Genomic DNA, 14245 nt, shown 5'->3' with positions numbered 1-14245 from the left:
GGCCCGTGTTGGGGGGGAGCGCAGCCAGCCCCGGAGCCACGGCAACCAGGCTGGGCTAGCTCCAGCAGGCCTGTTTGGAGGCCGGCGCTGCAGCGCGCGGACCGGTCACGCTGGGTTACTGGCCTGGGAGGCTGCACCCAGCCCCAGCCCCACTCTCCAGGAACCCACGTGCAGTGGCAATACCCAGCCGCCCCAGTCACTGCCGTGGGGAGGGGCTGTGACGAAGGGGGAATTTTCTGCAATAGCTTCATGATGCTGCCACCTGCCTCAGTTTCCCTCTGTGCTTCACACGGCTGCCCACTGGGTGCAGCAGGGTGCCACGCTGCTCTGGGGCAGCGCGGGAGACACAAGCTGTGTGTGGTACCTAGTGGCAGTGGCGTGATGGGGCATTGAAGGAGGGGCTGAAACCAACCCATAGCAATGGAGGAGCCAGAAAAAATAACGGGGCCCCCACGGCTGCCCCAGTGCCACGGCACCACAGACTGCTGCAGCCGGTGGAACATGCGAGCCCAGCCTGGCATGCCAGGAGCGGTGGCGTTTGGAGAGACTCGGTAGCTCTCTGCTGGGCCTGATGGAGCCAGAGCCGACGTTGCAGACCAGCGGGGCTGGGTGGCTGCGCCAGGATGGCCCAGGTCTGAGCCCTCCCACCCCAGTGCAGCAGGAACAATGTCCCGAGGCCAGGGCCAGGCGCCGAACAAACCCAACCCAGGAGCCCTGTGCCCGGCAGGGCCCAACAGGGCTTCCCGCAGGACTCGGGCTGGGCGGGACGCGCTGCAGGGCCTCATGGAGAGACGGGGATCGCGGGGAGCCACGGAGAGAGAGAGACAGGGATCGCGGGGGCTGCGGAGAGAGAGAGACAGGGATCGCAGGGGCTGCGGAGAGAGAGAGACAGGGATCGCTGGGGGCTGTGGTGAGAGACAGGAATCGCTGGGGTCACAGAGAGAGACAGGGATCGCAGGGGCTGCGGAGAGAGAGAGACAGGGATCGCGGGGAGCCACGGAGAGAGAGAGACAGGGATCGCGGGGGCTGCGGAGAGAGAGAGACAGGGATCGCGGGGGCTGCGGAGAGAGAGAGAGAGAGGGATCGCGGGGGCTGCGGAGAGAGAGAGACAGGGATCGCTGGGGGCTATGGTGAGAGACAGGAATCGCTGGGGTCACAGAGAGAGAAAGAGGGATCGTGGGGGGCCGCGGAGAGAGACAGAGACGGGGATTGCTAAGGCCCACACTTGGCGTCATGGAGGCTGCTGAGGTCCCAGGGCGTGGCCCACGCCCAAGGGACTGGTTCCAGGCTGGGCCCAGACCAGCCGCGGTGGCTCCGTGACAGGGAAATCAGCCTCGCGGGGTCCAGCCTGTGGGCACATCGGTAATACTGGGTCTGGCAGCGCATCCCGGCCAGCTCCTGTGGCCTGGGGTTACGGCTCTGTTCTTGTGCACATCTCCCCAGCAGGGACCCGGTTCTCCCACGGGCCGAGCCAGCCCCGGCAGCAGGGCTGCAGCGCCAGGGAGGAAGGTTCCTCTGAGCCCATTCATAGGCGCCGAATTCTGCTGGCGCCGACGGGTGCTCGGCCCCCTGACTCCGCCCCTGTTCCGCCCCTGCCCCACCCCCATTCCAACCCCTCCCCAAAGTCCATGCCGCAATTCCACCCCCTTCCTACCCCTATTAGACTCCTTCCCCAAATCCTTGCCCTGGCCCCGCCTCCTCCCCTGAGCGCAGCGTGTTCCAGCTCCACCCTGCTCCCTCCCAGAGCTTGTTGCGCCACGAAACAGCTGTTTTGCGGCAGCAAGCGCTGGGAGGAGAAGCGGGGACACGGCGCGCTCACGGGAGGAGGCGGAGGTGAGGTAAGGTGGGAGGGGAGCTTGGCTGCTGGTGGGTGCTCAGCACCCACCAATTTTTCTCCGTGGGTACTCCAGCCCTGAAGCACCCATGGAGTCGGTGCCTATGACCCTATTAGCCACCCCATGGAGCTGGGGGAGCATCAGCCCCACCGCTGGCGAAAAGAGAACAAAACCAGGCCAAGCTCAGACCCCATGAGTGCGGGGCCATGTCGTGGGCCATGCTACGGGTGAGCCTTGGTGCTCCGGACCATGCCCAGCAGCCCCCTTTGGGCGGGGGGAGCAGTGACCCCCCCACTGCAACAGCTGGAGGAGTCGCCTTTGGAACCAGCTCTGTTCACTTTATTACTGAGCTACAGCAGGACAAGCCCGGCGGGCAGTGCGGGGGGTCTGGGGAGCCTGCAGCTAGGACACACGCTGCCATCTCGCCGTCCTCGGCCGCCGGCACAGCGCGGGGGCCCCAGTCAGACACCGTCCCGCCCGGCCACGGGCCATCAGCGCTCGGAAAAGTCCCCACCTGGCAAAAAGAAGAGAAACCCCAGATTACGGAAGGGGCTGTTCAGAGAACGCAAGTCCCTGCCCAGGGCAGGGCAAAGGCTGGTAATGCCACGCACGTGCTGTAGTCATAGGCTCCTGCACGAGGCACGGAGAGTGAGGCTGTGCGTGCGATACCCATGGCCGTGCCGTGCAGTGGGGTGAGGCTGGGACCCAGGGCACTGCTGTGCGTGCGATACCCATGGCCGTGCCGTGCAGTGGGGTGATGCTGGGACCCAGGGCACTGCTGTGCGTGCGATACCCATGGCCGTGCCGTGCAGTGGGGTGAGGCTGGGACCCAGGGCACTGCTGTGCGTGCGATACCCATGGCCGTGCCGTGCAGTGGGGTGATGCTGGGACCCAGGGCACTGCTGTGCGTGCGATACCCATGGCCGTGCCGTGCAGTGGGGTGATGCTGGGACCCAGGGGCACTGCTGTGCGTGCGATACCCATGGCCGTGCCGTGCAGTGGGGTGATGCTGGGACCCAGGGGCACTGCTGTGCGTGCGATACCCATGGCCGTGCCGTGCAGTGGGGTGATGCTGGGACCCAGGGCACTGCTGTGCGTGCGATACCCATGGCCGTGCCGTGCAGTGGGGTGAGGCTGGGACCCAGGGCACTGCTGTGCGTGCGATACCCATGGCCGTGCCGTGCAGTGGGGTGATGCTGGGACCCAGGGGCACTGCTGTGCGTGCGATACCCATGGCCGTGCCGTGCAGTGGGGTGAGGCTGGGACCCAGGGCACTGCTGTGCGTGCGATACCCATGGCCGTGCCGTGCAGTGGGGTGATGCTGGGACCCAGGGCACTGCTGTGCGTGCGATACCCATGGCCGTGCCGTGCAGTGGGGTGATGCTGGGACCCAGGGGCACTGCTGTGCGTGCGATACCCATGGCCGTGCCGTGCAGTGGGGTGAGGCTGGGACCCAGGGCACTGCTGTGCGTGCGATACCCATGGCCGTGCCGTGCAGTGGGGTGAGGCTGGGACACACAGGGTCATTCCCCTGGCAGTGTGTTCTGGGACCACTGGCCCAGGAGGCAGTGTGAGACCTCGGAACAGGAGCCCTGCTGCCCCTATGCTACCAGACCAGCCGTGCCGCTGGCCCAGACACTTGCTCCATATCCAGCTGGCCCCTGAGCCCAGTCCCTGCCCTAGTCCCAAGCTATGCTGACACCTCCATTTGTGCTCTTGGAGTCTCCCCGGCCCCCCATGTGCTCCAAGGCCCGGCCCCTGGCGCCCGCTCCAGCCCACGTCCCGGGGCCAGGTCAGCTGATCACCACTCCCAGGTGCAGCCCCCTGCCCAGTCCAGCTGCGAGTGCAGAGTGAGTGCCCCACGCCCAGCCGGGCCAGGCGCGGGGCCCCCAGAGCAGCACGTCCTGAGCGGGGCCTGCGTACGCTCGCTCCACTCACCCTGGCAGGGGCTGCATTCACAGCTGTGGATGATGGGCAGCACCACCGGCTCCACCTCCCCGTCCTCGCACGGCAGGCTGAGGATGCGCACGGGGCTCACTGGGTCCAGGTGGTAGCTGCAGCAGGCACACAGCGTCTGCAGGTACGGCTCCTGCGGGAGAAAAGCACGGCTGGGCGGCAGGGCACAGGCCACAGCAGGGGATCAAGGGGAGCTTGGCGGCCCTGGCAGGCCTGGGCCAGCGGGGGGCAGACAGGGAAAGGATCCCGGACCGGGCTAATGGCGGGGCTGCTGGTAGGCAAGAAGGGCCCAGAACGGGGGTCATGGAGACCCAGCTGCATGCTAGCTCCTCTTATGCTGGCTACCACCAGGTCTATGATCTACCAGGTTAAAGCCAATGGGCAGGCTAACCCTGCTTCTTCCTGGCGTAATGGAAGGAGCAATTAAACCCCTTTTATGTGTGCCAGGCGGAAACACCAGAAGCCACCATGCAGGGCAACAGACCTTATGGCAAAGCCTGATGAGAAGTTAAACCACGCGGGCTGAAGAGTTCCCTGCCTGCAAACACAAGAGCAGGGGAACGTCTGAGGAGCTCTGGGTGTGAGGGAGAGAGGCAGACAGCAGACAGCGGGAGGACCAGTGGTTCATGCGGCCTGCAGAGGGACTGGAGGGACAGAGCTCTTTGGGCACAGAGCTCGCTAGAGGGGCGGGTTTGGGGACTTTGCGGCCAGGAACCTGCCTGTTGCTTGTTCCTACTGTGTTCAAGGAAACAGGCTTTTGTACATCCACTGTAAATAAACCGGCTGCACCAGTGACTAGACCTCATTCGTACCACGCATTTCTCCTAATGCACACAACCTGGCATGGCCCTGAGCACGGGCTCCCCGCTGGGGCCGGAGGGCACACCCTGGGGTGAGCTGTGGGACAGAGGAGACAGCATGAGCTGGTTTTCCTGTTGACCCAGGGCGCTCCCAGCACATACAGACTCTAAAGGGAGAACTGGAGCCTTTCCAGGGGGAAGGAAACCCGCAGCTGGAGCTTTCCCACGGAGCGGAACTGTGGTCGGAGATAAAGTCTCTGGTAGGGCGACAGCTACACAAGGCCGGGGCGCAGCGGGGAGCCCACCTGCTAATTCCCAGCGAGTGCCCAGCACCCCGCTGCCAGAGCCCAGAGGTTCCCCGGCAACAGGGGAGGCCAGGAAAGCTTCGGCCATGGGAACTCGCCAACAGAGATGAGGTGCAGCCGGGACGTCAGGAGCTGAGGGGATTCCAGGAGTCGCAAGGCCACGGTGGACCCAGCTACCTGGGCGTGGAACTGGGCCAGCCAGAGAACCTGGGTAAGCCTTTCCTGAGCCCAGTAACCCGCGGGGAGGGGGAGAGAGAGCTCAGCTCATCCCAGCTCAATGACACACTAGCCGTGGGAGGCTCCCTGGGCTCAGGGCAGTGTCTTGGCCCAAGTGAACGGCTGCAGAGATGAACAGATGGGGGGTTACGAGCAGTCAGCTTGGGTGGCCCAGCTGTGATGGTGCTGAAGAACTGACCACCTGAGCAGAGACTGGTACCAGACCTGGGACAGGCCCTGGCTATGTAGCTCAGAGCCAGCCAGGGCCCAGCTCAGGCCTAGAAGATGAGGGTGAGAAGAGACCTCACCTGAGCTGGAGAGAATCAGGGAAGCCGTGTTCTCGGCACACCCAGAGACCAAGCAGGCCTTCCAGGATACTGGCGATGGATCTATTTATCAATGCTCAGCTGGATTTAGCCTGGTGGATTTAGCTCATTTGGGAATCTAGGGGTGGCCAGGCTGAAGGGGCAAAGCTTGGCCGTACGAGGATCAGCCCCCAGTTTGCTCAGAGTGGGGCAGACACACAATGATGGGAGGTGCTGTGAAACGCATGGGAACAATAACAGCTATTAGACCAGACATGCCAGTAATGCTGGGGAAAGTGCGATCTAAACGTGCCCCACCAGGCTGGAGCTGGAGACAGTGACTGGGGAGCGGGTTGGAAGCTGGGGCGCTGGCCTGTGAGCAGTCTGGCTAGCCGCAAGGGCAGGCGAGCTGATATCTGGGTGGCTTTAATTCTGGCTAACAGCAGGAGCCGTCTGTGCCACTTCAGCCTGCCAGGACGCCTGGCGAGACGCAGTCCAGGCGAAACAAACGACCTGCAGGCAGTTGGTCGGCAGGGACCACATTGTCCTGTCTCCACGCTAACCGCGCCATGCCGTGCTGGCTTTACAGCTAGGAAAAGGGGCATGGGGGAGCCCTGCTTGGAGACCCCAGGGCTCCAGGGAATTTCCGCTGTGAAAGCTCCTGTGGGGTGGGCACGGCAGTGGATGTTTGGTTTCGGCGGAGTGACAAACGGGCTCGCGGGTTGCAATCTGACGCGGTGGATCTCGTGAGCACTGGAGAGAAGGGAGCCCCGGCTGACGGTGTGTCCCAGCCCCAGAACTGGAGCGCTTCCGACAGAGGCACGCAAAGCGCCGGGAAGGAACGGAAGGTTGTCAGAACAGGCGACTGCCGGCCACACACAGCCTTTGCGGGGTTTGCGGGGCTCTGGGGTTCGCCAGCACTAAACCATTGCCCAGGCAGGCTGAGAAAGGGAAACCAGCCCAGGGGCCAGCAGAGCACGATCTGCCATTTTCAGCGTGGAAAAGGGCCCTTGTGGCTGCCCCGTCTTGGCCGATCCCCGGTTCCAGTCCCTTTTTGCAATGGACAGAGGTGCCGGTGCACAGGGCTTGGGGCAACGGGATTCAGAGGCCACTGGCTCATTATAGCAAATGACAGCCTCACCGCTCCGTCTGAAAGGAGCTCCCGGCCCACCTCCACCGCCCTGCGTGGGAAAGGCCAGATCCGCGGCGAGGCCAGATCACACAGCCCTGTGCGGTCTCCAGGGTCAGGAACCTGCGGCTCAGCTTGCCAGGTGGCGGGCTCAGCTCGGCCAGGCCTGGGACGCTGGCGAAGTGCTCGGCCTGGGGGCAGCACTCTGCCCACAATCCCGGCCAGGCGCCAGGCTCTCTGGCTCTCACTCACCTCGGAGGTGACGCTGGTGCGGGAGGTGCAGCGGCCGCTGCAGTAGCTCACCTCCACGCCGTGCAGGGTGCAGCGCCCCTTGGTGATGTTCCGCACCTCGGTGTAGCGTTGGCACGCGGACGACGGCTCCTCTGCAAAGGAGCGAGGGGAGTCACCACGGCTCCCGTCTTGCGAGCCCTCCCACGCCAAAGGATCCCGCCCAGCCCCAGCATGCAGCTTCCTCTGGGGTGGCCCCCGGCAGCTGGCTAACAGCTCAGCGCAACAACCACCAGCCCAGGGCAGTAGCCCCAGCACAGTCCTGAGGGGACGTGGGGGCCGACTGGGCCAGGATGCCGGGCTAACGGGATGGCCCCTGTGGGCCTGAAGAATCAGGGTGAGGGTCAGGGCTACAATGTAATGCCTCCTCCGAAAAATGGCGCACACGGCACCCTGAGGGCCATGCGGGGGCACCGGGGTCAGCACCAACAGAGAGGAGAGTGCCCCCGAGTGCTCCCCCGGCAGCACCCCCCCTCCCAGGGCCACCCCAGAGACTCCCAGTGCCAAGAGGGCCCCGGCGGCTCCCTGCCATGGGTGACTCCATACCGAATGATTCTCTCCGGCACACGGGGCAGCAGCTGCCAGGCTCCTGCACCTTCACTTCCCCCTGGGGACAGAGAGTGAACGTGAGTGATGGGCAGCCAGGGTGCCAGGCGCCAGGCCAGGGCTGGTGGCTCGCTGGCGCAGGACGGCTGAGCCCGGGCCTCTCCCGGCCGACAGCCCGTCACCCGTCTCCATGGCCGTGGGTGGCTCTGGCTCTGTCCCTGGTCCGGCCTTCAGTGTCCCCTGTGTAGGAGCCGGCCTGGGGCCATCTGGCCTGGGCTCAGAGTCGCTCTGAGCTGAGCTGAGTCCGGCTTGGGAGGGATCTCCCAGCACTGGGCCCTCTGAGCCCCCCAACCTGCCCTCCACCAGCTCCTTCTGCTGTGCTCCAGGGGCTGCTGGGAGAGGCCGGGGGGAGGGAGGAGGACCAGGGCTTGTCTCCGTGGCCAGTCCCAGGCAGCGGGTGCACAGGCTGGTCTGGTTGGAAGGGGGAGTGTGAGGCTGTGGGCGGGCAGGCTGCCCGTGTGCGCCCCAAGGGGCATTGTGGCCCTGCCTGGGGGACGGGAGCAGACGTGCGGCCAGCCCGAGGTGGCTCCGCAGCAGCAGCGGGATCGACGGGCCGAGCCAGGCCAAGCCGAGCCGAGCCGAGCCGAGCCGTACCTCGAGGCAGACGAGAGGGGGGCAGCCAGCCGTGCACACGGCCCTCCCGTTCAGGCAGCGGCAGCTCTCACAGCCCTCCTGCCACTCGGCTCCGGGCTGGGGGAGAGAGAAGAAACGTTGGAACCAGCAGGGCCGTGGGGGACGGACCCCAGGCTCTGGCTGCCCTCACCCAGCGGGGCCGCATGGGGCTCCGGCTCCCCCAACCCAGCAGGACAGTCCCCAGGCTCCGTCTGCCCCAAGCCATGGGACCGTGTGGGGCAGACCCCAGGCTCTGGCTGCCCTGACCCAGTGGGATCATGAAGGGCAGACCCCAGGATCCGTTCCGTCCCGGGTGAAGCTGCCCTGGGCCTGGCAGCACGGCAGGTCCCCTGGCTGGGCAGGTCTCCCTGGTCCATCCCGTGCCGTGGGGGTGGGGGTGGAGCGGCAGCCCCTGCACACTCACCGGGCGCAGCTGGCCCCCGTGCTCACACTCGCAGTGGGCGGCGGTAACACAGTGCCCGCTGCTGTCCCGGTACCGCCCGGCCTCGCAGACGCAGCCTGGCACGGCCCCCGCACTGCAGTTGTGGCGGGGCTCCTCGTAGATCTGCTGGCAGGTTCGCTCGCAGGGCGCCGTGGGGCCAGGGCCGTGCCAGCTCTCCCCTGTGGGGCAGGCTGCAGCAGCAGCGTAGACACGTCAGGCCAAAGGCCCCCTAACCCGCCCTCCCTGGCGCAGAGCGATGGGCCCGCCTCGTCGGGCATGCCCCCTTCCCTGCCTGCTGCACAAGGGCAGAGCCATGGGCCCCTGCAGCCCCGTGTGCCCGCCACCCCCATCCCTGCCACCCTGAAGCTAGTGCGGGGGAAGCCCTGGTCAGTAGCCACTGTGGGGCCCAGGGGGGCGGCTCCCCTGTACCCCCCATAGCATAAGGCCCAGCAGCACACGGGGACCCTGCTCCCCGGGGCCCTGGCTCAACCCGTCACCCACCCCCACCCCAGCAGTCCCAGCCGGCCAGGCCGGGCCAGGCCGGGGGGCTCACCGCAGTCGGGCAGGGAGCAGGGCGTCCGGCGCGTCGGGGGGCCCAGGCACTCGGCCCCGTCATACAGGCGCTGTTGGAGCTGGTGTCTCTGGGAGACCCGCACGCCCGGCCCACACGTCACTGAGCACGCCGACCAGGCTGACCACGCGGACCAGAGGCAGTCCACTGTGGGGAGAATGGGGGGGGGAGTCAGGGCCGAGCCCACGGGGGGGGGATCTGAGCTGAGCCCTGGCATTCTGTGGGGGGACCAGCACCAACCCCAGGGCATTTGGGGGCTGAGATGTGGGTACTTGTCTGTTGCATTAACAGCTGCCACTTCCCCCGTGCTCGGAGGGGTGGGCTGCCCTCACTGCGTGGGCTCCATGGGTGCTGGAGGAGCAGAGACCTTCCGCCCCACAGCACCTGCCCCACCAATGCTGCCTCCCAGCGACCCGCGCCCGCCAGACTCAGCTGGGCCGTCTCGCCGCCGGGGGGCAGGGCCTGGGGGGCTGCGGGCAGCACACCATGCTCCCTGCTGATCTGCCTGCAGGCCGGGAGTGGGGGTCTCTTACCGTTGCAGTCCCGCTGGGAGCAGCTGAAGGCGCCTCTGCGACAGACACTGCAAACAGGGCGAGGGCGTGAGATGGGAGCCGGCTCCTGGCTGCCGCGCCAGACTTGCCCACCCCAGGCACCGAGCCCTGCACCCCCAGCACTCGGCTCAGCCCCAGCCATCATCCCCACACAGCTGGGGAGGAAACTGAGGAGAGGAAGGGGCCTACCAGCCCCCACCCAGCAGGTCAGTGGCAGAGATGGGGATGGAACCCAGGAGTCCTGGCTCTCAACCTGATGCTTTATCCCACTAGACCCTACTCCCCTCCCAAAGCCGGGATAGAACCCAGGAGTCCTGGCTCCGAGCCCCACTCTAAGCTGTACACACGGCTCCTTCCCTGCTTGGGGGTTTCGTGCCATGGGGGCTAAGCGCTATGCACCTGGAGCAAGGTCAGTCCCACCGGCCGGCCCCCTCCCTGGTGAGGGGGAGTTCTGGTCCTGCCAGGGCCAAGCCACCATGGCTCACGGCCCCCCAGCCCCCTGTCCCACAGTGGCCGTTCTGTGCCCACAGCCAGCCCCCCGGCTCCGTGCTGCCATCCCAGGCCCAGCACCACCTGTGTGGGGCAGACCCCTCACCCTCGCTGCAACCCCCCCGGCATCGTCTACAGGAGGCAGTGCTCCCCCGACACTGTCCATGCGGGGCAGCCTGACCCCCAGCACTACCTGCAGCGCCCCCCCCCGCCCCCGCCCACACCAGCCTGCAGAGCGGGAGGGGAAGGCGGCCGCCCCGGGTAGAGCTCAGGGCTCTCCAGCCCCCCATGCCCCGGCTCGGCACTGACCAGCTGTTGCACTGGTGGTAGATGGTGCTGCCGGCCGGGTACTCTCTCGCCCGCTCCTCCTGCGACAGGCTGGAGGCCCAGGGCACAGCAGGTGCAGGGACCAGCGAACAGCGGCATTCCTCCGGGGGCACGCACCCCCCGCCCTGCAGCACCTGCAGCAACGAAGCAGCTGCCACTTGCCCCCCGAGACCGGCCGGGGAACCCCCTGTCCCCCCCTCAGAGACCGGGCTGGGGAACCCCCTGTCCCCCCCTCAGAGACCGGGGCCGGGAACCCCCTGTCGCCCCCTCAGAGACCGGGCTGGGGAACCCCCTGTTCCCCTCAGAGACCGGGCCTGGGAACCCCCTGTCCCCCCCTCAGAGACCGGCCGGGGAACCCCCTGTCCCCCCCTCAGAGACCGGGGCCGGGAAACCCCTGTCCCCCCTCAGAGACCGGGCCCAGGAACCCCCTGTTCCCCCCTCAGAGACCAGCCGGGGAACCCCCTGTCCCCCTCAGAGACCGGGCCCGGGAACCCCCTGTCCCCCCACCAGAGACCGGGGCCGGGAAACCCCCTGTCCCCCCCTCAGAGACCGGGGCCGGGAAACCCCCTGTCCCCCCCTCAGAGACCGGGCTGGGGAACTCCCTGTCCCCCTCAGAGACCGGGCTGGGGAACCCCCTGTCCCCCCCTCAGAGACCGGGCCTGGGAACCCCCTGTCGCCCCCTCAGAGACCAGGCCCAGGAACCCCCTGTCCCCCCAGAGACCAGGGCCGGGAAACCCCCTGCCCCACCCGACACCCAGGCTGGGGAACCCCCTGTCCCCCGCCAGAGACCGGGCCATGGAACCCCCTGTGCCCCCAGAGACCAGGCCAGGGACTCTGCCCCACAACCTGGGGAGGAGGAACCTGGGGTCCCAGGGAGCTGGCCCTTGTCCATCCCCAGCAGACTCTGTCCAGGCCCCGCAGCCAGGGGCCCGGGGCGCAGCTGCTGTCACAGGCGGTGTATGCCCTCGAATGGCAACTCATGGCCTCCGTCTGTTCGGTGCCAGACAGGACCAGCTCCTTCCTCCCTGCCAGCCCAGCCCTGGCGCCAGTGGTAGGAGATCTCTGCCCTGCCCCGGCTCAGTGCCAGGCAGGGTGTGCCCGGGCCAGGGGGCCAGGGGAGGGGAGCAGCAGGAAGAGGCCAGAGCCCAGCCCGGGGCCCCGCGGAGCAGGCAGGGCTGACGTCTCAGACCCAGGAAGCAGCAGTGGGGCTGACATTGGGGGCAGAGACCCACCTGGCCAGGAGGGCAGGCACAGCCGGGCTGGCACTCCTCCCGCAGGCACTCGGTCCCGGGGCGCAGGTCGGAGCAGGCGTGGGGACAGGCATTGGCGCAGCTGCTGTACACCTGGGTGCCCGGGCACTCTGCACACAGCAAGGGGGGGCAGGTCACGCTGGGGAGCCACGAGCCCCCCAGCCCGAGGGGGACCCATAGACCACAGGCAGGGGCGTCCACAGCCTGAGGGTCTCCCCTACCGCACCCACGTACAGACGGGGGCTCCCCTCTGCCAGACACGCCGTGTCCACGTACAGACGTGGGGCTCCCCTGCCCCAGACGCGCCGCGTCCACGAACAAACGGGGGCTCCCCTGCCCCAGACGCGCTGCATCCATTACAGACGGGGGCTCCCCTGCCCCAGACGCGCCGCATCCACGAACAAACAGGGGCTCCCCTGCCCCAGACACGCCGTGTCCACGTACAGACGTGGGGCTCCCCTGCCCCAGACGCGCCGCGTCCATGAACAAACGGGGGCTCCCCTGCCCCAGACGCGCCGCGTCCACGAACAAACAGGGGCTCCCCTGCCCCAGACACGCCGTGTCCACGTACAGACGTGGGGCTCCCCTGCCCCAGACGCGCCGCGTCCACGAACAAACGGGGGCTCCCCTGCTCCAGACACGCCATGTCCACATACAGACATGGGGCTCCCCTGCCCCAGACGCGCCGCGTCCACGAACAAACGGGGGCTCCCCTGCCCCAGACACGCTGCATCCATTACAGACAGGGGCTCCCCTCTGCCAGACACGCCGTGTCCATGTACAGACGTGGGGCTCCCCTGCCCCAGACGCACAGCGTCCATGTACAGACGTGGGGCTCCCCTCTGCCAGACACGCCGTGTCCACGTACAGACGTGGGGCTCCCCTGCCCCAGACGCGCTGCATCCATTACAGACGGGGGCTCCCCTCTGCCAGACACGCCGTGTCCACGTACAGACGGGGGCTCCCCTGCCCCAGACGCGCTGCGCCCACGTACAGACGGGGGCTCCCCTCTGCCAGACCCTATGCTGACAGGGGCTCTCCTCCAGGCCCCCCTAGGGGGGGTCTATGCCCTCAGCCCCTGCAGGCTGACATGTTGGGGGCAGGCTGCAGGCTCTAGGGGGCGCCACTCTCCCCCCATTCCCGCGCTCCATGCTGGATGCCCCTCCCCCCCGCCCCCAGCCTGTACCTGGCGTGCAGTTGTGGGTCTGGCAGGCGCGGTGCAGCAGCAGGGGGGCAGGGCAGTGCTCCCCCCGGCCCTCCCCTGGGGACAGCAGGCTCCGGCTCCGCTCCGACACGCCCCCCCCACAGCTGGCGCTGCAGGGGCTCCACGCCGACCACGGGCTCAGCTGGCAGCCGGCTGCGGGGGCAGGGCAGGGTCAGGCTGGGCACAGGGCTCACCCCCGCCAGGGCTCGGCAGGGGGAGCAGACTCAGGGAAGGCAGCGACCGGGGTGGGATCCCGGGGCACCGGGGAGGTGCTCACTCCTGGGGGACACAACAGGCAACAAGGGCAGCAGCTGCTGAAGGGCCCCAGATGGCCGTGGGGCCGGCGCTCACCCGGGCAGGGCCGTGGGGCTGCACTCACCCGGGCAGGGCCGTGGGGGCCGGCGCTCACCAGGGCAGGGCCGTGGGTTTGGCACTCACCCGGGCAGGGCTGGGGGGCCGGCACTCACCCGGGCAGGGCCGTGGGGCCCGGCGCTCACCAGGGCAGGGCCGTGGGGGCCGGCGCTCACCAGGGCAGGGCCGTGGGTTTGGCACTCACCCGGGCAGGGACGGGGGGCCGGCACTCACCCGGGCAGGGACGGGGGGCCGGCACTCACCCGGGCAGGGCCGAGGGGCTGGCACTCACCCGGGCAGGGCCATGGGGCCCGGCACTCACCCGGGCAGGGCCGTGGGGGCCGGCGCTCACCCGGGCAGGGCCGTGGGGGCCGGCGCTCACCAGGGCAGGGCCGTGGGTTTGGCACTCACCCGGGCAGGGCTGGGGGGCCAGCACTCACCCGGGCAGGGCCGTGGGGCCCGGCGCTCACCAGGGCAGGGCCGTGGGGGCCGGCGCTCACCAGGGCAGGGCCGTGGGGGCCGGCGCTCACCAGGGCAGGGCCGTGGGTTTGGCACTCACCCGGGCAGGGCTGGGGGGCCGGCACTCACCCGGGCAGGGACGGGGGTCCGGCACTCACCCGGGCAGGGACGGGGGGCCGGCACTCACCCTGGCAGGGCCGAGGGGCTGGCACTCACCCGGGCAGGGCCGTGGGGCTGGCACTCACCCGGGCAGGGCCGCGGGGGCCCGGCACTCACCCGGGCAGGGCCGCGGGGGCCGGCGCTCACCAGGGCAGGGCCGTGGGTTTGGCACTCACCCGGGCAGGGCCACGGGGCCGCACTCACCCGGGCACAAACCAGGGCAGGGCCGTGGGGGCCGGCGCTCACCAGGGCAGGGCCGTGGGTTTGGCACTCACCCGGGCAGGGACGGGGGGCCGGCACTCACCCGGGCAGGGACGGGGGGCCGGCACTCACCCTGGCAGGGCCGAGGGGCTGGCACTCACCCGGGCAGGGCCGTGGGGCTGGCACTCA

At 68.4% G+C, this 14245-nt stretch overlaps 1 protein-coding gene across 1 annotated transcript in view; it reads right to left on the bottom strand.

The window, feature by feature from the left end:
- Positions 1-2152: 2152 nt before the first annotated feature.
- The window catches only part of LOC311516811 (SCO-spondin-like), a 129641-nt gene continuing 117548 nt past the window's right edge, over positions 2153-14245 (bottom strand). The window contains exons 104-114 of the mRNA XM_084621145.1: positions 12869-13039; positions 11665-11792; positions 10330-10566; positions 9599-10007; positions 9048-9212; positions 8477-8685; positions 8035-8130; positions 7381-7441; positions 6799-6929; positions 3774-3924; positions 2153-2349 (exon numbers count right to left, since the gene is read on the bottom strand). Of these exons, the coding sequence (XP_084477271.1) occupies positions 2327-2349; positions 3774-3924; positions 6799-6929; positions 7381-7441; positions 8035-8130; positions 8477-8685; positions 9048-9212; positions 9599-10007; positions 10330-10566; positions 11665-11792; positions 12869-13039 (1781 nt within the window). The 3' untranslated portion in view covers positions 2153-2326. The remainder of the gene's footprint in view (positions 2350-3773; positions 3925-6798; positions 6930-7380; positions 7442-8034; positions 8131-8476; positions 8686-9047; positions 9213-9598; positions 10008-10329; positions 10567-11664; positions 11793-12868; positions 13040-14245) is intronic.

The sequence above is a fragment of the Lepidochelys olivacea genome (genome assembly GCF_965140295.1).
Source record: "Lepidochelys olivacea isolate rLepOli2 genome assembly, chromosome: 2".
NCBI lineage: Eukaryota > Metazoa > Chordata > Testudines > Cheloniidae > Lepidochelys > Lepidochelys olivacea.
This window is presented reverse-complemented; position numbering and strand designations above follow the sequence as displayed.